At 37.1% G+C, this 25674-nt stretch overlaps 1 protein-coding gene across 5 annotated transcripts in view; it reads right to left on the reverse strand.

Annotated features, from left to right (window-relative positions):
* slc8a1b (solute carrier family 8 member 1b) overlaps positions 1–25674 on the reverse strand; it is a 125711-nt gene that overhangs the window by 86477 nt on the left and 13560 nt on the right. For all 5 annotated transcript variants that reach the window (XM_017430388.3, XM_037973421.1, XM_037973423.1 and 2 more), the window contains exons 3-4: positions 24637–24801; positions 21852–22642 (exon numbers count right to left, since the gene is read on the reverse strand). In XM_017430388.3, coding sequence (XP_017285877.1) covers positions 21852–22642; positions 24637–24801 — 956 coding nt within the window. The remainder of the gene's footprint in view (positions 1–21851; positions 22643–24636; positions 24802–25674) is intronic.

The raw sequence follows: 25674 nt of genomic DNA on the forward strand, positions 1-25674 counted from the left end.
GTTTTGCCAACAAGAAATCTCCCATTTCAGAAATATCACTGAGCTCAAAAGCAAGTGAAATGAACACAAAAACAGAACAAGTTCAAATTTGAAGTGTACAGTAAATTTACACAACAAATCAGAGGAAAAAAGGAATGCACAACCATTTAATATTACCACATGAATGGTGGATTAATGAGAATTTTTTGATAGTTCAAAGCTTGTAAAAAGTTAAAAAAGCACCAAGAACTGAACACATCTGTCACACAGATTTACTGTTTTTTTCCCCACTTTAATACATGCCAACTTAATGTGACTGTCAAATAAATGAAAATAATATAGTTTGGATGCATCGACAGACACACACAGACCTAATTTAGGGATGACCGAGTGCCAAAGAGCTTCTGTAAAAAGAAGTTACTGGTAGTACAGTCTCTGTGTGTGTTCAGGGGGATGTTTATGAAAACTTTGCTTTGACTGCAAGTATGGGAGGCAAGACGACCATGTAATGGAGGCTTTTTTTTAAAAAGGCTTGGAAGTGGCATAAAGTGAAAGACTCAAGCGTATAGTTTTAGGACTTTGATGTTCTTACTCCAAATGTGCCAGAGGAAAAACCCAAATATCGGACAAACACATTCAGATAGTGTTGATGAGACTTGCAAACAGCAGGGGTTGTAACACACACAGAGATCAGTGTATGAACAGCAGGACGAGGCTAGTGTCTGAGTCCCTGTTTGTTCTCTGTGTGACATACAGCAGACAGAGGGGCAAATGTAGGCTAATCAGCATGTGTGTGCCAGAGTGTTTGCCCGTTAATGTTCCTGTCCAAACCATTTACAGCCTTGCATTACCTGCTGTCTGGCTGTCACATGCTGTTCAGCTTGTTAGCTTGTTTCAGCATTTATATGCAGAGAATAAGGGATTAGGCCATGCTTTCAAAATAGACTGAGGATAATTGGCCAATTGATCAAATGTTATTGGATATATATGCAGTAAAAGAACTTGTGTACAGAATATAAATCATGGCATATTATATTTGGACAGCACATTGCTCAATAAGTCCTCTATTTAGTGCTAAAATTAGTATCAAATGATTTTCCATTTCCCCACTGCTGAATAGTGTCAGTATCCCCACAAGATGAAACTGCCTTCAGTCACTCATTGTTCCTCCCCCTTCATTCACTTCTTTTAATACCATGTTGGTTGTTTTCATTTCTTGTTGATGCAGTGGTTGGTATTGATTGTCATTTACTCCCACCTGCTTGCAGAATGGTGCCAACAATACCAACTGCCCCAGGCTGGTTGGTTTTTAAAAATCAAATTTAAGCAAAATTTACAGGCAGAACACACACACACACACAAAAACATCACGTCAAAGACTCCCACAAACCACCTACACAGATCCATGGTGCATAGTCCAACTGACACATATCTGATAAAAATGTGAGAGGGGGGTGGGGGGAGTGTATGCCCACTGTTTTATTACAAGCATCTCATGGATGTAAGAAAGGCTTGTCATGTGCTATTTTTAAGTGTAATTACTGTATAAACTGCACTGAACAAAAACAGGTTTGGTAGAATCCACAGACATGTGCTTTATTTGAGCAAATTCTAATTTTGAATCTTCCAATTGTAGGCCAAATTCAACTCCTACTCCCCTCCAGCTTAGCCCTATTAAGTTAGCATGTCCCAAATCGAACGGAAGGTAAAGTGAAAGACCTTCCTGAGCCTCACAAACTAAGTTTGTTCAAAATAAAGATCCACAATTGACGGTAACCGAATATGGGGACTGCAACAAACATGTTTTAGAACAACTGGTAATACAGGTTTTTTGAAATGGTGCACCACATGTAGAGTAATATTTCAACTTCTCAACATCCTTTATACTAGGATTTTAAGAAGAAAAGTAACAAATTCAAAAAGGTAGTGAGAGGAATATGTGACGTCTGTTAATAGGTTGAAAGGGTTATAAAGATTTTAAAATTTAACTTTTATCCCTCTTAACTAGCTTACCAGTGGTCTCAGTTCAAACTCAGAGAGGATGCAAGGGTAAGTTATTGTCAGTTTAGAGATCCAGTCATCACAACAACACCTTCATGAGCACAAAGTTCCTGAAATGAACACTTTACTGGGTCATCTCCACAGTCAAAAAAATATTTGTATATTTAAGAGAACCAACTAGAGCTAATATTTGTTGCATAATAGTTGAATATTTCTAAATTAAAATAGGTTTGCTGTTGTAATCCTTAAATAGAAACAACTTTCATTTTGGTACCATCAGTTAACTTGGCTTTGTACAGTATTCATGATTGCATTACATCTATGTAACAGTAAGTTATCTATACAACAGTAAGGGATCTACACAGTAAGATGCTGCATTTCCAGCTGTAATGTAAAATGCATTGTGTGTTTGGGGAGGTCTCCAAGCCCAGATGCACAGACCTGCATCTCTGACAAAGCAGAGCAGAGAGAAGACGGCCCTCACAAACACTGAGCCTTTGATGAGACGTAGAGACTGAGGCACTATCAAAACAGAATCAAGTCTTATTGTTTCAATTCTACACTAAGCACAAAATGACATCTGTAAATTGCAGTTTCCACTATTTGCATTTGTAGCTGCAAGACTACATTTGCTGGTGCATGTTCAGATTAAACAGGGTTCATGTAAAAACAATGCTTTATTAATCACATGCTTAGAAATATGCTTAACTGTTGATAATAGAGTGCCAACATTGTCCATGCTCAAATGATATTGTGTGAGCTACTTGTTTATTTTAAACCTAAAGTTGTGATTTATACAGTTATAGAAACTGCCTTCATGCATTCATTGAGCACTGGAACCCAGACAAAGCAAACGAGAGTGAGAGAGAGAGCTGAAGTTCAATGAAATTACATGAAGAGTTGAGAAATTAAAAGACAAAATTTGTCTCTGGAAAAAAAAAAAGTTAAAATTAGGCTGAAATTGTGATAGGAGGGCATATTGAGAGGAGGAGCTGGAGGCTTCTGTCCTCCAAAGCATCCTGGGAGTCAGTGTGCTACATTTGAAACAGGATCAGCTGATAGCCCACATTCAAAGCTGATCTGACTATGTTACAATGCTACAGCACAGCCTTGTGTTTCTTAAAGCAAAAGTTTAACACTTCCCCAAAATAAAACAATTTTTCCTTAGTATTTTAGCAGACAGACTCTCAGATGTATCAAAAGGCATTTATGTATGCATTAAAACAATTAGTATCTAGTAGAGTTAAAAAAGAACTTTAAACAACATCTAAATCTCCCTGAAATTAAAGAGCTTTAAAGTTTTCTTTGCATTTTTAATTTCATGGAGACATATCCGCAACATGTAAGCTCACTAATATGGGATGGAATTTAGAGCCAAAGCTACTTGTGCAAAAATGATTGGGTAGGTGCGTCTAAACTTACCTGGGAATGTAGCTACAAAAAAACTTAACTGTTCTGAGCATCACAGGTGATTGTGTAATCTGATAATTATTGCACATCTTTTTGATCAAAGGCAGCGGACCTCACTTTGATCTTCAGAATCCAAAATAAATGTAGAAATGACTTAATAGTACACATTTTCCCATAATTGTTACAAGTATATACATGGGAAAATAATATAATGATGATTGTTCTTAACTTGCTCTTGTTTATTCTAGCCTAATCTAACCCTCTTCATTTTATTTACTTAATTAGCATTGCTTGCATACTTCAACCAGTCTGGGTCGAAAGTCTGTCACTGTTATTTTGAGAAAAGAAGATGAAAAGGTTTGTGAGCCAATCTGCTAAAGCATGTGCAATTTTGAAGATACAAATAAATGATTAAAAGGGTAACATTCCAGCAGTAATTGCCAACATGTATTCAAACATTGAGCAAAAAAGAAACACTGACCTAATCAGAATGGCACCAATTGTATGATAATTCTGCACATTTCCTCATCGACATGATATACACCAGGGATCTCCTCTGCAGTCACATTGCTAACTTTTGTATTTTACTGCCTTAAATACAAAAACTCTTCTGCCATCAACTTAAACTTCAGCACCCTCCACTGTCAAGCTCATGTGATTAACCTTCATGTCTTGAACTACAACCTTTTAAGGTCAAATGACAAAAACCTCTTGGTGGGCTTGAGAAAGGCAGAGCAAGAAGTACAAAATAAATAAATAAAAGACATGAAAGCATTTCTCACAGTCACCAAGTAAAGTCATAAATCGTCCAGCACACACACACATTCAGACCCTCCACTCACTGACAATCCGTTCAACCAATCATGGCTCACCAGGGAAACGCCTGTCACCACGGAGACAGGCAGCAGGGCCACCAGGACACTACGGTGCAGCTCAGTCCTTTACCATATAGACAACCTGTCATTACTGATGGATAAGACAGTGGATTTACTTTCCTCTCCCAATCTGACTCTCTTCATTTTAGTCAACATGTTTCCCAGCTGCCTCTCGACTCTGGCCTGCCGCTTTCTCCCGGCTGCTTTCCTGTTTATATGAACACTGCATCAGTGCAACAAGTCAGATTTTTACAAAAATTATTATTTTATTATATACCTTCATTTTTTCACTTCAAAAGCAGCAAATTACCAATAGTTTTCCGTGATTATGTAATACGTTTGCCCAAAGAGCATCTCATGCAAAAAGAATTTTGGTGGCCTGCAGTTCCATGGAGAAGTTTGGTAAAGAAGTTTTTGCCATTAACCTGTTTTTTCCAGCTACACAAGTCAGCAGCTTCTCCTTCATTCCACTACTAATGGATGATTTTTAACAAGTAAACGCACTGTAACCTCATCCGTCTTAATCAGGTGAAAAGCCCCCAGCTAATCATTGTAATTCCAGTCTGCATCAGTTACAATTTATCTTATTAAAAGACCTGTAATTGGTCTCAAAATCAAATCCACTGACCACCTTCTTCACAATGGACCACTCAGGAAACAAGTGACAAAAGGAAACAAATATATAAATGCTCGATTGTTGAAACATCTCTTCAGCAAAATCAATTTGTCAAATTCAAATGCATTAATTCAAAACAAAAGCCTCAGTTTTGAAGATAAACTAACTTCACCCAACTTGTTAAATCTGTGATATTTCTCATTTTAAAAAAACACTTAAAATCTTAATCTAGGTCACTGAAAAAAAAAAAAAAAAAACATGAGTCAAAATTTCACAACTTCAGATTTGATGAAATCAGAAAATCAAGAAATGACTGACAATGAAAACTCAGCCGTTATGCCACCTTTGCTTGTCTTTACTCATTCATGATGAGCCAAACACTCAGCGTGAATGAGTAAAGATGGCTTCAATATGTGCCGTCTAAAAGCAGGCTGGTGTAAGCACCCAGCAATCTGTTCAGGTTCTGACATTTACAGATGATGTTCTCTTTGTTAATGTGTCAAACATGTAAAACTAGAGTCAGGAACAATAACTGTTATTTAGTGGACCAAAGCTTGTTGATGATCTCTCACATCAGGCTCAGAACCGGACAGTTTTCACAATGATTTTCATTCTAGTCAGTTGCTTTCTTTGATGTACACTTTAGGACAACAATTGCCCCAATTTAGAACCATCTCAAGCAGAGCAGCTGAGCACAATGAAGACAAATTAATCTGACCTTGAACAGGCTGAATGAAAGGAGGCACTTTCCCTTTAGTCTTTAGAGAATCAATATTTTGGCTTGGCTTTTAAGTTATAAAAATAGAGACAGCTTTAGGAAAGCATTTGCTTTGTCCATCTTTAAGGCTGAGTATTTACAATAAACCTAAGTGTTTTCAGTAGTACTGAAGCCAAGAAATCTAGTCATTCATCAGGATTCAGAATTTTTTTTGTTTAAGTTTTACTAAATTTGATCATATTGAATCGTTTTAATGAAATTACTCACTATGTAGCTGGATTTAACTCTGACTGCATTAGATTGAGTTATAGTTGGATTGTTTTGTGTAGAGATATACTGAAATGGATTGCATGCAATGTGATTCAAATAAGATCCATTTGTTTGGTTTTTAAATGCCTTATAAACATGTGTTGCCAATTGATGCAAAATGAACTGGATTTAATTGACTCCAAATATTTAGTTTGTGCTTTTGGGAGAAGGTTTTTAATGAGCTTGACTTTTTGGTATTTGCTTTAAAACACACTCAAATGCAAAACATCATCTGCTTTTGTTATTGTAATTCAGCAACCTTTTTTTAAAATTTATTTATCTTTGGAGAGTTTTTAATCAAGTATTACTCAGAAAATAAATGCAAAATGGACTTTCTGTTGTAGCATGTTCTGTCAAAAATACCCCCCCCCCCAACAACAAAAAAATAATAATTAACGAACATTTAACACCTTCACTCCTACTGTAACACCATCAGTGCTAAAGGATATAGACTATTCAAACAACACCAAAATGATAAAGGCTAGGTCTTAAACCTAGGTTCAATTCCAATTGCCCAGACGTAATGACAGCTCAGTAACATAAAAGCATTAAAGTAAAGCTCAGACACACACAGGCACAAAAGCCCTCCACCAGATCTCTACTATCAAAGCTAGAAGCAAAATCACAGCTGGAATTCCCAAAATACACTTTTTATTCCTGGGAATGGGGGAGGGGGGGTAGTGGGGTCAAATCCCACAAGACAAACTGACATGAAAAGTTATATATACTTTACAGTATCTTCTGCATAAGTAGACTGACATATGCTTATAAATATAATCAATACTGCAATTTTATATAACCTCACACCACGTTAAACTAATTAAATTTACTGAAAACCGCAATACTCTTTAAATAATAAGTTTTTAGTAGTGACAGGATTTTGACAGATGGTTGTAGGCCTAGATGAGAATGGTTAGGTGCTTTAAAAAGTAGGCTGCAGCTACAGAAAATTCCCCATCACCTTAATTTGTTCAGTGCAAAGAGACTAGGGCCAAGTGTGGAAAGAAAAATAGAGCTTGGGGAAATCCGTTCCCTCTGTTTAGTAAGCTGTGAGCGGGAATGTGCAATAACATTGGTGTCTATGTGCAGTAGGAGATGTCCATCACATCGGATGTTAGCCTGATGAGGGCCTGTTAAAAGGCATAGCATCTAGAGAAATGAAGAGAAGATGTAATTCTGTTTCATTTATCACATTAATCCAAACCTTGAGTTAGTGCCAAAGTCGGAAGATAGCTTGGATACAACCTTCAGCACGATATCCAATGATTAGTTTTGCTTCTTCAGAAGACAATCCACACTTAGATTCACCCTCCCATTATCAAACTGATCTTTTCATTGAAGTTAATTAGATTGAACACCAGAGCATCAACAAAAGCTCATTCTCTTTTCATTAAAGAACACAAAACAAGACAAAAAAGACATTAATTTGTCAGATAAGCCTAAGAGTCAGTTTGACATACCATTGTGTGCAATGGGAGCAGCCAAAGAAAAAGGCCAAGATTTGGGCTATAAAAATGTTTTTTTTTCAGACTTTGCTATGTTGTAACCTCTGGTCTACATTAGTCAGACATATTAGAAATGTCGAAACATTTGGAAACGCTTGCCAACTGTCATTAGGGGCCTAATTCCTATGAAAGCAAAGTCATTAACACCAACTTTTCTTTTAGTCACTCAATGTCTTACTTGATTCAATATAATCATGTTATGTTAAAAATCCATCCTTAACTACTAAAGGTTAACGACATTAGAACTGTCTGTTGTACGCATTGCTGTTGTAGTCTGGGCTAGCAGTTGTGCTGATAAATCTAGCACCTAACACCATACTCATTCAAGTGATTTGTGACAATTTAGAAGTCCTGAAGCATTTACCTGAGAAATATAACGTGCCAGCATGACAACCTAGTAGTTAACACAATTGCCTCACAGCAAGAAGGTCCTGGGTTTACGCTCCGGGTTGAACCTGGAGTCTTTCTGTGTTGCGTTTACATGCTCTCCTCGTGCTCAAGTGGGTATTCTCTGGGTACTCCGGTTTCTTCCCACAGTCTGAAATATGCATGTTTTGGCTGCCTTGAAAAATATATTTAATTTAAGCAGGCATATCCCATTGAGCTCAAAGGTTAATAAACAAAATCCTTATTTTAGATTTTTTTAAACTGCATTTAAAAATGCACTTCTGCAACCTACAAGTCAAAAACTTTGGGAAAAGGACAGAAGAAAAAAAAATCTGCATATTCTTGTCTGAGACAGTGGTGGAGAAATAAATCTAGATATTGTCACTGCCAAACTAGGGCATCTAGTCATCACAGATGTGATGAAAAATTCATCTCATTGCATGACAAGGCTTTTACACCCCTGAAGATTACTCTACATCTTAAACCTGCGATCCAGGATTGATGTACAATAATGCTTCTGGTGCTGGTGCTTCACATTCAAATCCACACCCTGATGATCTTCCATAAAAAATAGAAATGGCGCTTTGCTTCAAATGTGCACCAGGGCTTTATATCTGAAATTGTAATATGGTAACTGAAGAAAGCACAGATTTTGCTACCCTGCAGCTTTACATCTGCAAGCTGTCTCCACCCCTTCACCCAAATCCCCCTAACACCTTGACTGGATTTAAAAAGGTAAAATCTATTACAGATCAGAGACTGGATTCTCCTGACCAGTCACCTCCAATGAAAGAGCATGTAAATGTATTGTATTTATACCTTTGAAAACCACAGAAATGGTGAGAGGGAATAAAGAGAGATGGATAAATTGCATCAGATAACTGTAAGCTCAGGATTCTGCACAGTGGAACTTGTACAGATTAGCTTTCACTGCAGTTGCTGCAGCAAGGGTGTGTGTGTGTGTGTTTTGTCCAGAGGGTATGATGAGTGTTTTTCTCTCCATGCAGCATGCAGTGCAGCTATCAGAGAAACAGGGATTGTGGCTGTGTGTGAGACCATCCTCAATGTGACCACTATCAGATATATTTTCCTGCTATAAGCTCTAACTCACCAACTCTCTTGCATCAAATCCAGTGCAGCAATATGGGCCACTAAGCACCACAAATCAGTTTAAATCCCACTTGGTAATCACAGCTTGCAGTTCACCCCACAGTTTATCTGCTGACATTGTTTACCTGAGTCCCATAAAGTCAAAGTTTCAATTCTAGACTTCACACATGAGTTACAGTGAAATGAACAGAACTACAACAATGTATATGATGCATATTGTCTGATGTTTACTGTGCAAGACTGTTCTTTGTGAAGAACTGCTGAAGGGCATGAATCACCAGTGCAAAATGTAGTACGAGTATAATTATGATGATTTTATAAGATGCACACACAATGAAGCAGTTAGTTTACCTTAATGAAACTACATTACAATTTCTAGCTCTATAAAACTATTAAAATTGTGAATTTCAAATCAAAATCTTTCAAAAGACTAATGGTAAGGGTTAAGGTTGGGTGAAAGTCTCAATCATATCACAAAGAAAATTTGCAATATTTAACATTGGGGGGAGGGGGAACGATTCAAACAATGTATTGTCCATATTTTTTTTTGTATGACCTACTGTCCATGAGGGCAGTGTGAATCTATCACTACGCCGCACACAGATTCAGCAGCGAGCCGCTCTTACCACTGATCGAGGCATTCAGCGTATGTGCTGCTAAGACGCCTCTTGAAATGGTGTGCAAACTCTGCTTTTCACTTTGTGCCTCTACATGTGTCATTGTGATGTGCATCCAGCCTTGACGCGTTGCTGTGCATGCAATGGAACTGAAATGTATTGTGTTGTCATATTGATATTGCAATATGACAAGTTATTGCGGACAGTATGGTATAGTCATAGAAGGTGGCTAAAAGTTGCACCAAGCAAATCATAAAAATATATTTCATATATACACATTAACTTAGAAATATGTTATAAGTAAAACTGACCAAAGTCAAACAGCTTATCAACTTGATAGGACAACTTCATATGCAACAGAGAGGTAATGTTACTACACTATACATCCAGCTCCACAGCTCAATGCTGTAAGACCAGTGGCTAAAAGTGCACCTCACGAGCAGCTGTTGACACACCCACCACCATTTCCCCTCATTCAAGGCTTTGATATGGCAACCCTCCAAAAGCAACACTACTCCTTAAAACTTAGGCCACTGTCAAAATATTTTGTTATGGATTGCTGACTTTTCAGCTCTGGATCTTTTCCACTCAACTATGGAATAATTGGACCAAAATCTTTTATAGTCAGCAAAAAGATGTCGACTTTAAACAAGTTGAAAAAGGGCTTTGTCGTATGACTTGAATTCCCCCTTAACATTTGCAAAGTCACTGAAAAGATAACTGCATATTGAAGATTATGTTTATTTTAGTCCAAATTGCTATGATGATAAATTTATATCTTTAAGTCAATCTTTTATAAGTCTGATCAAATGACTTCCCAATGGATGCTTCCCTTCTAAAATCTCCTTATATGATCTACCTCATTTGGGTCAGTATTAGTTCAATGAGTCCAAACTTTGTCTAATCCTTTTTTGGAAAAGTTCCCCTTGTTGCCATCTGACAAAAACTATGCTAGCTATGTTTACATGTTGTAAACAGAAGACTGTCACACGGCACGTATGGGGTGGGAAAGCAAAAGGAGAGAGAAACTGACTCAGGCAGTCAACAGATGAGAAGCTCTTCTTGATGTTCCATCACTTGGATCACTTGAGAATCTCCTCAGTCAAAGATAGGTGAAGTGTACAAAGTCAGCTAAAACAGAATTTCAGCTAAGTGGTCCAATCCATCATTTATCACATGTGATTACATTGCAGCAGACATATTAGTCCTGCTGGATCTCCCTGCAAGCTCACAGCTCTATTTATCACAGTGAAAGAAGAGAATGGAATGAAGCAGAAGAGAAATGGATCATGATTAATCCATCGAAGACCATGAATACCTGCACACAATGTGAATCCAATGGTTGTAATCAGACTACCGGTACCTAAAATTATGGGCGTCATAATAGTTTGATGTAAGTGTCTGTGGACCATTCTGAATGTCTTTACGAAAGTTCCCTGCATTCTACTACATAGTTTAGCTACTTGTGTTTAAGGATGAAACAATAAAGTGTTAATAGACAAGCTCAGCACTTCTGGAGTCACACACGCTTTATAAAAAGGTAAATAACTTACTTTGCTCCACAACCTTCAACAAAGAGTTTCCGTGTACAGTCACATTTGTTCAGGTTATAATTAAGAGACAATGCCAAATTGTTGTTAATTACAGAGATGAATGGTGTAATAATTGCAAAAATAAATGACCATGTTGGTGGAGAGAACAGAAGAAAATTAAAGCCAGTGTCGTCCTAGACTGCAACTGTTGGAAACTAGTTAAACAGTATTTATAAAGGAGTCTCTAAAATGTCCACTGTGGTTTGCTGATTCTTGCAGTCTTTTCACTTGAATTTTAAAAATGTTTAAAAAAAACCCTGCAACAAATTTTCTGTGACTATTTGAAAGAGTTGTCCTTGGCATTTTGAACAAGTCTTGAATTCTTAATTTAGTTTCAGTACTTCTAGAGCAGGGGTGTCCAAATACTGGTCCTCGAGGGCCACCATCCTGCATGTTTTCCTTGTTTCTCTGCTCCAACACACCTGATTTGAATCAATGGGTGATTAACAGGCTTCTGCAGAACATGAACTGGTAATTTAACCACTGAATCAGGTGTGTTGGAGCAGGGAAACAAGGAAAACATGCAGGATAGTGGCCCTCGAGGACCAGGATTGGACATCCCTGTTCTAGAGGACTAGAGCTGTATGTATAGACCTCAAGGATATGGCCCTGATTATCCAGGTCTAACCACACCCATAATTAATGAACTTTTCAAAAATCCACATTTTTCATTTCAAAAATGTACTCCAATAGGTTAAGACCAAACAGAGTGCAGCTGTGGTCACAAACACTTAGAAACCAGTGAGGCTGCAACTGAAAATTTGCCCGTTTTCTCACAATTTTGGGTTGCCAATTTGTCTCAAAAAGTAACAGCCCAGTGAGATATTGGCTCAACTACTAAGAAAAAAAAAAGCACTACAGAAGTGATTGGGAAAAAAATAAATACAAAGCAATCTGACTTTGTTGAGATGTATTCCTTTTGTTTTTGTTTTGCTCATCTCTCTTTCGGGCCCACTTCCATTTTCCTCAATTTCTTTCTCAGCCATCTTTTCTTTATTAGTCAACTTCTTCTTCACATCCATTGATTTCTAGCTTTTGCGCTTTTCTTCTTCACTCTCCACTCGCTTCCTCTGTGCAGCACAATAAGTGGAAGACAAAAAAAAAGCAATTGAAAGAGAGGCCTATCAGACCGTGAAATAGTCTGAGCTTTTACTACAACTGGGAGTGTTTGACCGCATAGCGCACCAGCCATTGCCGTGGTTACCCACAGCAACAGTGCACTAAAAGAGCAGCATTCTGAGAGAAAAAGGAGAAAAGGAAGAATAATAAGTCAAGCCAGACTGTTCTGCATATGGAGCATGTGTTAATGAGTAAATCCAAAAACATGCATGAGTACACACAGACATACTAGAAATTGTCCGCAGGAATCGTTGTTCTGATTTTAAATGAACACATATGATCCGTCTTAGCCTCTTAACCCATTTACATACTCAAGTGCACTGTTGCCCACAGTAAATGAAGACCCAACACCAGGATATATTTGGTGAAGTTAAAAAAACCAAAGCTAAGATTAACTTCAACTGATCAAAGAATGTGCTTGATTTTTACTTAATTTTTGCATATAGGAACCAACTTTCAGTTAACTTGGACCTTTAAAAAGACAATTTCCAAGAAGCAGAAAGTGTAAATAAAAACAGTTGAACAAACATGAGGCATAATGAACAAGCAGTTTTGCCCGACGTATTAATTTCACACAAACACCTCTGGCAGATTCACTGCCTTTGTGACATCTCTGACAAGCATGGAGATTAATAGCCCAGTGAAATTCAGATCCAATATTACAGACCCGGCTAGCCAAAATAATTAGCATCAGCATAATGGCATTAACCTGAACAAATTCATCTATTAAAAGCTACATGGGGCAGACAAGCAGCCAGACCAGGAAACACACCAGGGCTCTTATTGATTTGATAAACACTAAGCACACAACAACACAAATGTAAAAGAAATGCCTAACTTGTAAGCACAGATCATACCTGACTTTTTAAAATTACTATGAACCAAAACAGAAAAATGGGAAGAGTGGCATCAACCACCGTCTCCCCATCAGATGGATGCATACCTCTGCCAGTTAATGAAGTCCACTTTTTTATATCTTTAGTTTGCACAGATTAAAGCTAATACTTTGAAATCTTTGACACAGGTGTTGAATGTACATATCTGGTCAATAAATGTAATTCTGATGGAGTTACTAACATGGGAGTGGATGATGCTGCAAACGGGCTACATATTGTAAAACGTGGGGTCATCTTTCAGTTAACCCAATCGGCATCATTATCTTGTGTCACCATTGATGTGACTTTTCAGGTTTAAAATCAACTTTGACATAAGTGATCTGATATAAATTTATGAAATCCAGAAACTGATAGGAAGATGTTGAATGTGTTCTAAGTGGATCTGTGTTGTTTTAAGGGCAAGTTTGGTACAGCTAGTGACAATTTCACAGCTTTGTAATTTGTTGTTTTTAACCATGTAAAATCTTATTTTATTGTGGAGGTACTTTGTTTTCCTACAAGCTCTCTCTCACACACACACACACTCCACTCATGTCTGTGCATGCTTTTAATATAGGATCATTCACATCAAGGCCCACTAAACTTGATCAGGCATAATTATTAGCTTCAACCATTGATTACACTCTTAGCACTTCAAATTTCTTTCATGATTTTGTTTTTAAGCAATTTTTTTCTCAAATCTAGTGACCTTTTAAAGAAAACCTTAGCAATTTTGTGTGAAATTGCCTTTAGTATGGCCCCTTCCAACTGCAGGTATTGATGGGAAAAGTCATGTTGTTGCCTTTACCGTAAAGGTCAGAACATAGCTATCCGTCTTCAGATTTGTATGACTAACCATGGAGATGCAGTGATTTATTTGGCCACTGTTCAGCAAGTGGCAGAAACAGAACAGCATAGCAGATTGTAAACTTACTGGTAAGTTTCTGTGAGATAGTTTTACTAAACTGCATTCTAGCACAACCATCGTCTTTCACCAATCTTTATGATGTGGCATTTTGAGCTTTTAGTTTACTAAAAGCCCCAAACTACTAAAATATTACTGTAAGAAGTTTAAGAATCGATAGAGGATAAATCCAAACTGAGCCTTTAGGGCAAATTACATCACCCTGAAGCTGATGCTAACCTTTAAAATTTGGAGATAAAATGCCATCCCATCATTGCACCAACCAATTAAAGATTAGTGTGCAATTTGAGTAAAATGTCATTAACGTTTGACATTTAACTCATAAAATTTTAGGGTTGTTACTGAATTCATGTGACCATTTGAAAAAAATCCTACCAGACAGAAATACAGAAAAGGCAACATGAGACAGAAACACTACAAGCATAAACATGAAAAAGCTACAGTTTGTTCAACTGCCTATACATGTTCCAGTGTTTTGAGTTCTTAAACTGGAATAGCCAACTAAATCTCACTGGGACTGGGTGGGACGGGAACTACAAAGCAAACTTGAGACGGAAAAAAAAAAAAAAAAAAAAAATTACTCAATCCATGACTAAAATTTATGAGCACAGTCTTGGCCAGAGATCCGATGAGCAGGTCAGAATGAAAGCAGAGTAATTGTTTGCTCCAGAAAGTGTGACTTTAATACAGACTTTCACATGCAAAAAACAGTTTCATTCTCAGAACTGGGAAGAAACTGCATCACATACTGTTCCCTGAAGCAAATTATTGTCAGATTCATGAAGGGCATCAAGTGCTTGTTCAGCAGCAATAAAATTCCTCGTTTCATTATTGCAAAGCACTCTTGTTCTCACTGATGGAACAAAATCAGCAAATAACACAATCAGAATGCACATCTGGCAACAGTAAGAATAAATAATGAAAAGGAATAGCCTTGGAGACCAGATGGGGAGCTTAATTTTCTCTTTTCCATCTCTTCAGGCTACCTTTTTTTAATCTTTCATCACCCTCTGTGTCACTGGTTGTCCTTTCTGAGCAACTCTCTCCATCCAAGCTGTTGCCAAGGAAATCGTGTTTTGTAGAGGCAGCTGGTTAGGGTTCATTTGTCAGGCTGCTGACCTGCCCCTTCTCTTCTTTCTCCCTTTGCCTCTCTTTTTTAATCATTCAGGTACTAAAAAGACTAAATAAGCTAATTTTCACACTTTTATATCAAAACAAGTCAAGTGGTAAAAGTAGAAAAAAGGCATATCAGCACTGTCCAGGCATCCATTTAAAAAAGTAGCTAATTAACTTTGTTTGAACTATAGACTGGCACTGATTTGCTGCTTTGTACAGTAAACAAAGCAGCTGCTTCTGGCCTTGTATTATTTCAATAAGGGATTTTCAAACTGACTGATCACCCCCTAATTCAGAAAAATTGTGGCAACCTTCCCTAGATGTAAGCAGACTTGCAAAAAGTAGGCTGAAACATCAATCAAGTCTCTCTCTTTTCAGTCGGGACCACATGATACTTTCTTACCATTTGGTTCTTTTGTTGCCATCTTTTTTTTATTCAACTTAACCAATTTGGTATATCAAAGTGAGCAAAGCAGTTTCTAGGAAATGGTACAAGATTATGAAAGGATTTCAATTATCAAGATCAAAGCAAATCCATAAATCCTTCAGTGGATGCACCAACTAGACAAATTGGAGATTCTGCTGTATTTACCAACTGAAGAAAAAAAAAAAAAAAGCATGTTAGCTATAGTTTATTTCTTAATAGTTTTACTACAACTGGTAGCAATAATATTCAAGAGCCATCAGAGAAAAGCTGCATATATATTTTGGCGATGTGAACTCTGATGCTGACAGCCCAGAGGGGTCTTTGCCAAGAACAATTTGAGCACATATCTTGTTTATTCAGTTTTTGTTGGAGTCTTTGAAAGCATGAATCAAACATGTATGTTACATATTTGAATACAAATATGAACTCAAAGACAAGAACAATGTTTTAAAAAAAATAGAAGTTGTGGCAGCCTTGTCCCAGCACTGGCAGATTATATTTGCATGTTCAACCCAAACGTGTACAGATGTGTGCCAGTAGACATGATGTCAAAGCCATTCAAATATTTTAGGAATTATGGTGACTTGTTTTTTTGTTTAAATAAAAATACATTTGTACAACTTGAAAACAGACATTCAAAAAATACTAACACTTTATGTAAAAAGCCAGGGAGAATTTTGCACAAACGTTCTCTGGTAGACAAACCAGTTGAACTTTGAGCCACTGCAGTCTTGGAGCAAACTGAAGGGAGCACTATACATTTCAGGAAATTGTACTACCTCATTGCTATGGCCCAATAACTCTTGAATGTCTCCACTATCAGTTGTGGTGAAATTAGCATGAACTAATGAAATAAGTATCAACATGTACTGATTTTCTCATTGAAAAATACAACAGAAATTACCGTCATCTACATATTTCTAGTTTGTGTCTAGTTGGAACATGTCCATTGAATTAGTCATATTCCGGGTCCAGATGAATAGAAGTCATTTAAAACAGGAAAACAGTTTCTCCTTCAGTATGATTTCTGTCAACCAGGAACACACATACTGTGGAACAGGTGTGAGTCTCCTGCCAAGAGAGGTGTTATTACAGTGTTCTCTGTAACATGAGAACAACCTTCACACCTCCTAAAGCACAGCCTGTGTGGGTTTGTGAATCTGGGCTTCCAACAGATATTTGTTTACACTTTGCTTTCATTAAAGCCACATAAATAAAATTTAAACAAAAAAATCCCAAACTATTTTACTAGGGCCAAAGGGATACAAAGTTTTAACTCTGATCTTTGTAAAAGAACTGTTGTCAGTTTAAGAAAATTGAAAAAAGAAAGGCCACAAGGGCCGTTTCAACCCTTCTGCAAAAAAAAGTTGATTGTTCCAACCAGTCAACTGCGACTACAATTTCATCAAAGTACAAACAATATGGGAAGGATTTAGAAGGGGAATACACAAGGAGATCAAGCAAAACATCAAAGACAAAACTGAAAGCAATAGCACTTAAACACACAATGTAAAAACCATTTGATAGAATCAGAAGCGATTGAATTCACATGATGTCAAAATTGGAGATGCGTAGTTCCCCATCTTGTTGTAAACATAGAATGTTTAGTCTTCTGTGGTCGAGATCTTTTTATACTGTCAAACCATTTGATTTGACATTCTGTTGGCAAATGTTTATGGCTTATTGGCTAAGGCTTTTGTTAAAAGGGAACCAAATTAATGTTTGTTCTGTCAGAAATCCTGCATAAAACATGGAGCATAAAGAACATCAAGAAAGACTGTTGCAAGATTAAAATATTGGTTTTAAGTCAAAGATGGAAATTTTGAGATACTGAGATTTTATTTTTCCTTTCAAGGATCAAAAACCAAATTGTGTTAGTTTTTTGACCATTCACAAATTAAAAAGGATTTTTCTTCAAATTAGTTGAAAACCCATGATTAAAATTTTAATACTTTCTATTGTACATATAAAAAGGACAGTCCTTGAGTGTCAAAAGGATTGCAGCTTGTCCAGTATAGTAGAAACAAAATGACTTAAAAGTGTCATTTTACAGCATCCTAATTAATGATGTTTAGACTTTAGACAATGCTTTGTTAAAAAATGAAGTGATAAATTGATGATTGTAGAATCAAAATCACTTTGTAATTGTGCAATTATGTAAAGATGTTTTTATCTTTGGGAATATTTTTAGACATTTTCAAATATTTGAAATTAGTGTAGTGCAAACCGGACATTTTACTTTTATGCTTTTTAAATTCAAAGTTCAGCAAAATAAGTTGCACTGTAACAGACGCCAACTTTCTTCTTTCGGCTGTTCCTTTTTCAGGGGTCACCACAGCGACTCTTCTTCTAACCAACTCCATCTTCTGTGTCCTCTGTCCTCACTCCCTCCATGTCCTCTCTAACTGCATCCTCTCTCTCCTCCTTGGCCTTCCTCTTTGTCTTTTTGTAAGATATGTAAACTAAATACCCCAAATAAAAATTGATAGTTACTGGCATTTTGAGTGAGTTTTTATTGCAGTGTTTTTGAAATACTGCAGGCTCAAGTAAACAAAAACACCTAATTTGTCATCCACATAAATTCCTTTTATTTAAATAAGAGAGACTGCAGGCTAAATTCAACCCAGACCCTTTAATATGAAAAGGTGTAGGGGGGAATATAAAGGTGGTGTTGGAAAAGATTGGCGTGTTAAAGAAGAAAAAAAAAAACTAGAAGGGATAAAACTTAACAGATCATTTCAAAGTATTGTTGGTTTCCTTTGCTTTTTCCCCTTCCCTCTTTTCTCAGTCATATTTTTTGTTTGAGAGATGCTCTGTACAATTTGCCTCTGGAAGGGTTTTTGAGTGCTTGTTTTGCATGTGTTGTGAACAATGAATCAGTACATTTCCCCTTGTGAGAGAAAGTAAGCAATGGAAAGAGAAAAGAAACCGCACAACCAACACTAACAATCATAAGATTAAGCGCTGCTGTCTTTGATGCAGAAAGCTACACAAAAGCAAGGCCACAATAAATGTCAGAATCTGGTACATTACCAAAAACCTTGAGTTAAAATCCATAAAAGGTATTTATGCGAAAAGGTTTGTTATTGGCGTTTTTAAATTATCAATGTCTATCACAGCTCTTTTGTATAGAAGTGGTTTGTCCTTTTCTGTAAAATGTGTCTTAAAAAGTAACAACTACCCCCCAAACATATTTTTTTCCCCAGTTGATTCTCTGTTACAGACCAGTCATGTTATATGGTGAGCAGAGTTATTAGGAGCACCTTGCAGCTTTAATTTTTGTCAGGAGTGGACCAAATGAAATTAGCAGACTACGTAATAAAAAGTGGGACAGTAATTCAATTTATTTTATACCCCAAGTTGTTACATTAATACCGTTTTCTAGTCAGAGATAAAGGGAAGGAGCATATTTGGTAACTGTTTGTGAAAAACACAGTAAAAAGAGTATATCTGTTCGCTGTCAGCGAAACTTTGCCACAACAACACCCATTAACGCAAGGATTTAGTCATACACACTGTTCTGACATATTCAGTAGCTGGTAATTCACATCATACAAGTATCCAGTTTGTCATGCACTTGTCACTTTTTGACCCTTTAAAGTAGTAAATACACACATGTACATAGGGTACCAATTATATAATTTCCATAATCAGACAGCCAGTGGAGAAACATGGTACAGTTGAAAATCAAATTAGAATTCCCTCCTGCGAACACACACACACACACACACACACACAAACACACAGCAAGCAGACTGGGACTTCACACTCCAGTAGCCATCACAGATTGGATATTTGAAATGTACGCCTAAAAAAAAACAAAAAAACCCCCACTGTGGTTATGTGTTTTGAGCGGTATTTTTGGTACATAAACAGGTCATTTATAGAAAGTCTGCTTGTTTGTCAGTCTATTTAAAAACCATGAACAACACTGGATTTCTTAAAGTCAAACTGGTTTCCTAACTGCCAAGTTATGCTTAGAATAACTTGGCACATGTGATGTAGCCTCAAGCCGTCAAATGCAAAGTTGGAGGACGACCAAAACTCAAAGCACGGTAAGTAGCTGGCCATTACTGGAGTGGGGGACTTGACTTTAGAGAAGGAAATGGCATGACGTCTCATGATTTGGAATACATGAGCCATACAAATACAAAACACCAATGTGGCAATAAATCAAGAGTTATGCTCTTATCTGCTCTTGAAAAGGTTAAACCACTGTGATATCTCAGTCTAATTATAGATTCATAGTTCATCTAGTTTACAAAGAAGGCAAAGCAAAGTCTAAAAGACTCAAAGCAATAAAATAGTATTTTAATTCTCTGTAAAGAAATATTACAAGCTGACAGTAAAAATACTCATGTCAATACCTGCTAGCTGTACTCTAAGCTACAAAGTATTAGTCATTGCCTTTAGAGGGTGACTCAGACAACATTTCCAGGTTTCTATACTGCTGTTATGGTTTTATTCTCTACAGTATTAGAATACTGTAGATGTGAAAGTTGCCATTTTGAAGTAGAAAATCTGTAGGTGTCAAGTGTTTGAAGGACACCAATGGCGTTTCTCCACTTGCATTGCCTAAACAATAGGAGGGTAATCTGAAAGCTGTGAAATTTACTGCATGATTGGCAAATCTACTAGTTCAGACCTACAGGCTTCCACAAAAACACGCTGCTGCAAACAGTAATTTGTTGAGGCATCGTGGACACAACCGACAAGTGTTTGGAGGAAAAACGGGGGGGCTTGAGAGGAACAAGCAGTACATGTTGTTGAGGGTTTACCAGAAAACATTAATTCTGCGTGAAAACAAGAGTTCTGCTAATTGAGAGTTTTGTGTAAAACAGCAGTTTCTCACTACGTGGGAACGTCGAAGGAAGACTGCAGTGTGACATGTGCAACCATGCACAAACCCAGGTTAAAAGCATATCCACTTTTTTCAGAAAAAAAAGAAAAACTTGCATGGTATCATTACATCATATGGCTCTTTCCACCATATGTATTCAACTAATGATTAAAATTATATGACTTTTAAACATTCCAAGTCCAACCCAATACAAATAGTTACCTTTCAAATTACACTATGGCTTCAAACCACTAATTTGAATAAGGAACTTATTAAAAGACGAATTACTATTGTTCATATATTTTTTACTGCATTAAAACACTTGCATACAGAGAAAAATACCACAGATTAACTGTTCTCAAACAAGTTTAGTCAATGTGCCACATTAACAAAGTGGAAAATAGATAAAAATTCAGGTCATTTTGTGACACCATACCAGCACTGTATGGACATCGAGATAATATCTAGAGCAGGTTTCTCCCACAGAGCGGACAGGAATGAAGCGTGCAGCTGCTGGCTTTGAGCAATGTTACCACTGAGACAAAAAGCCTCCTGAAATGTGGTCAAACAGCAATCACTATGCCCACCATGAGTCACCATCAAACAACAGTCGGTTAAGTAAAGCTTTGAACAGAGGATTCATCATTTCACAGCAGGGATTCTTAAATTAAGTTCAAAGCCCTTTTCACCTACAAAATACAACAAAAAGCCTCTAGTGGGTTGCGAATATTGCTCTGGGATGTTCTCACGCAGTATAAAAGCACCAAAAAGGGCAACTAGATTTTTCTTTTTAAAGGCTTTTGCACATCTAAGTTAACTTGATGTAACACATGCCCTTTCTTAGCATTTCCCCGATACCCTGCTGTTTAAATTCTTGAACAATTTCCAGCGACAAGCTACTCCCATTTTTTCCATTACACGTTTAACTCAAAGAAACTTTAATGCTTGTCATCAATTTCTATATTATGACATTCCATCTATTTAAAATTCTAGACAGCTGCTGTCTAACCAATACCTTCATTTTCCAATGCATTGGCTACCAGAACCCAAATATTTTGCTACATGTACAGAAAAAAGTACAGAAATAAAAAAGAAACAAACAAACAAAAAAGCAGCAGCATGACAGAAAACAAAATAACAGAATAAACAGATTAATGAAAACAAATGAGATTTGAATCAAAAAGAGAAAGTGAAGCAAAGATTGCTATGGGGGTGTTGATTTTGTTCAATGCCCATCTGAGCAGTCCACTTCGATGACTGACCACATCACACCACATTTCCACCTCTCAAATAATCAAAATATCAAACATGACAAAGCTGGAATATAAGTAAAATTTAAAACAATTACAATGAAGGTTAAAAATTACTTTAAATAATTGTCTATATACTATTGAGTTGAGATTAAAGAGAAAATGATCAAAGCTACTCACAAGATTTCGTCATTTTGAAATTCCAGAACGCCATGAGTGTCTTCAAAGTCTTCCCCACCACCACGGGCCGTTCCTTCGACTGTTTTGTACGGCAGCATGACCACACCTCGAGCCCCGGACGTTCTCAGCACCTTCACCTCCATTGTACCAACGCTCTCACTGACATGGCAAACGGGCTCCTCAAATGTAAAGATACCAGCATGGTCGTCATCAAAGATGGTAACGGTTGCTGTGGAGGGTATGCCAAGACATGCCACAGAGTCCACGTGATTAGCAGATTCTCCTTCTTCTGGCTCCTCACCTTCTGACGTCAACACCTTGACATTAGAAAGGTGAATAAGGAAGTTTTCATCCTCCTCAAATATGTCATCGTCGATGATGCCCACACGGATCTCCTTCATCGTCTCGCCAGGCTTGAACACCACCACACCCTCTGTGAACTCGTAGTCGGAGCCGGCATTGGCTGTGCCATCTTCCGTCCGGTACTCCACAGAAACAGTTTTGTTCAGGTCGCCACCTCGCCTTGCCACATTCACAGCCACCGTGCCGCAATTCTCAAGGCACTGGTAAGAACCAGGCTCAAAATAGATCTTAGAGATGGGATCATTATCACCAGCATCAGAGCGAACCTCGTGCATGCTGACGGCCTTTCGGGCCTGATCGGCAGCGTGTTTTTTCAGAATATTGCCAGCGCCTGTCATCAGCCGAGTGGCCTGGCATCGGTAGAAAGCTCGACTTTTCTGCTGCTGGCTCAGGACTTGGTAGTTGGCAAGCTCAATAAGTTGTTCCACCTGGTGAAAAAAGAAGAGAAAAAAATAAATAAAATAAAAATCTTACAACATGTTCCCCGGCAGAATTATTAGCCAAAGTCATTTTAAAAAGCTGCTCTGCCCAAAATCTATAAAAGTTGATACTCCGATGACAAATTTATATATTGCAAAACTGTTAGTTATTTTTATTGGGGACAAAAAAAAGAAACATCAAAAGTAACTTTCATACTTTTATAGTCACTTTATTAGTACTAAAGTACACTGCATGCCAAACTGTTATCTTTGGCATTTGTTTTAGAAATTCTTCTAAGTAAAACAAATTGTGCTTTTGTGACAGGCTGCTGGAAACAATGTACCAAAAAGATCAAATTCAAAATTGATTCTTTGTCAAGTTATCAGTTATGTGTAAATACAAAATTGGTTAATTTGAGTTCAGGAATCTTATCCCCAAATGATTCATAGGTCACAGTTAAGTGGCTTTAACAAAAAAATAGTATTTTCATAAAAATCAGGCATTGGACTTAAGTTAAAATGAAAATGTCTAAAGAAAAATGTTTAAGTCCCCAGAAAGACTTAAAAAAAAAAAACTGACCAAGACTAGACAACTAGCATTTTAATATTTGCAACTGGTAAGAGACATAACAGAGATACTAGCACCGCTGTAATCAGTTATGACATCATTTTATAATGGCAGAATTCCTCAATTAGTTGTCCTTATTTGCAATTTTCTTTTATATCTAATTAGGCTTCCGAGTTAATCAGCAGTCATCACTAAAGTAATGCGTTGCAGACAATGTGATCACTGATGGTAAGCAGATGAGCTAATCAGAGTTGTCAGCATGCAAGATTAAATAAACATGGCTACACCGCAGCCAGTGTTTTACATTACTGCTTGTGTTGCACATCTAAGTGTCAATTAAGAATGTTTATTTTACAAGGTGGGATTCCTGCATAGAAAGCTGGATTACAACAAGTCCATGTTCTTGCCCTGTAATATTTAGGTAATCTTTCCACATACAGCCCTTTTTGATTTATCCATTTCTCTTCATATTTAAAACATTTTGGTAAGGCAATGGCTAAAGCTGTCACTATAGACCCAATGCATGTTTTGGGTTCAGATTATTGTGCAGGCGATAAAGCTAAATTTAATCCCAATAAAGTGCCTAGAAGGTACAATCAGCAAGTGAAGTGGCCAAAATGGTTCATGTCCAGGTTACACTTAAGTTGCCATTAAATGATCAACTACACGGGACTTGAAAACCACATAATTGAAAGCCTATAACTATTTTTTTTTTGTCGAGCTTGTACCAGAGATTTTGAGGTGTCAAAGCACTCGCTCATTTGCATTGTGAAAACTGAAGATTCCAGGTGTCTGGTAGGTCTTGTGAACTGAGTTCGCCTTATTAAGAAGGATGGCTTTGTCATCAGTGCCCACTGCAGCTGTAAAGCTGGGTAAGTCAGAGTTATTTATGGAAAGGAGTTTTCACTGATGATGCAGTTTGTTAATTTCACTCAACACAATCCAGTTCAGGTGAGGTGAGAGGCAGCTATGACTGTATTGTGTCAGGGTAACTTCACTACATGTAAAGAGATGTGTAAAAGTAAACAAATGTTTCTGTAGTAACATGAGGCCAGATGCATAAATGACCTGAAGGCTCCCACAGTTTTTATGAGTGACTGATGTCTCTGTGCCAGCTTAGTTTTTGCTTTTAGAAATCTATACAAATTAACACCAGACTTTGTAACAAACCTTTGTGTACATCCATGTGCACAGCAACTTTGATTTTAGGATCGTTTGCATTCGTTTCTTAAAAGATTCTCATACATTTTATGCTTTACTTCAGTACAATCTTTTGACTACTAGTGGGAAATCAAGACAGCACAGTGTGTTTGTGACAACCCACTGCAATGGGTAAAAATCACTGTAATAAAATCCTTTTATTTTATACAAAGAAAAAAGGGAGAAAGAATCGCCAGAGGGTTAAATCATGTATCATTTTAAACTTGTTACCAACCTCCTTGTCAGGGTGCTTCTGTTTGAGCTCCTTCAGAATCTTAGCCATGTCTCGGCGAGTCTCCTCCTCATCCAGATCCTTCTCATCTAGATCCAAGCCAAGAGGACCATCCAGAAAGTCAACACCATGGGAGTTCAGCATCTTTCCATCCATCTCAATGTCCACCTTGAAAATAATAATTAAAAAACGGTCACTAATCCAGGACTTTAAAACTTAAGTTTACCATTCATGCAATCTCACTAACAGAACTCATTTAAATATTTTTTCCTTTTGTTGTGCCAAATCAGTACAAGTGTATTCTTTGTTTTATTAAGGTTTTGCCTTTCAGTCAGTGAATTTTGTTTAAAGTAAAAAAAAAAAAAAAAACTGTCCAATGACAGACAGTTCATAAAATCCATTTTATCTGTAGCATAAGCTTCAGAGACTTTATTCAAATGTAGTATTTTACCCCCACATAAACAGTGTGGTCATTCATTCCTTTTTCACTGTTTTTGCAGCTATCAGATTAAAGAGGCTGTCCAGACTGTGCATTTATGTTTTCCTTTGAGAATGATTTTTATCGGCAAAATGTCTTTTAGCTCTTAAAGCAAGATGGCAGCGATTATGCTCTTCCCACTGGAATACTGTTGGAACAGTTTCAGTGGATCTGTACACCACGAGCTGATGTGAGACTGCTTAATGTACAAATTGAGCAACAATTTTTAGTAATCTCAAAGAAATACACGTGATTATAACAAAAGCAGTTTCCAAATTTAGAACCACCACCAGAGGGTTTTATTTCTGTGAGCAGCAAATATAAAATGTACTCTCCACAACAATAATGAAAGTGTAATTAGATCCATCCAGGCTGTGCATCATCACAGAATCTGATAGCAGTAAAAACAGGAAATTAAAAAAGGTAGGATTACTTCAAAGGCTATTTGTGTTTGCAGTAATGTTTTTTAGCATCAGTTTAACCCATTCCATTTGTTATTACAGTAATTGGTATAAATGCGTGGCGTATGAGCTCATTTTTCTACTACATATTTGAAGAGGTTA

Source organism: Kryptolebias marmoratus, linkage group LG22 (genome assembly GCF_001649575.2).
Source record: "Kryptolebias marmoratus isolate JLee-2015 linkage group LG22, ASM164957v2, whole genome shotgun sequence".
In the NCBI taxonomy this organism is placed as follows: domain Eukaryota; kingdom Metazoa; phylum Chordata; class Actinopteri; order Cyprinodontiformes; family Rivulidae; genus Kryptolebias; species Kryptolebias marmoratus.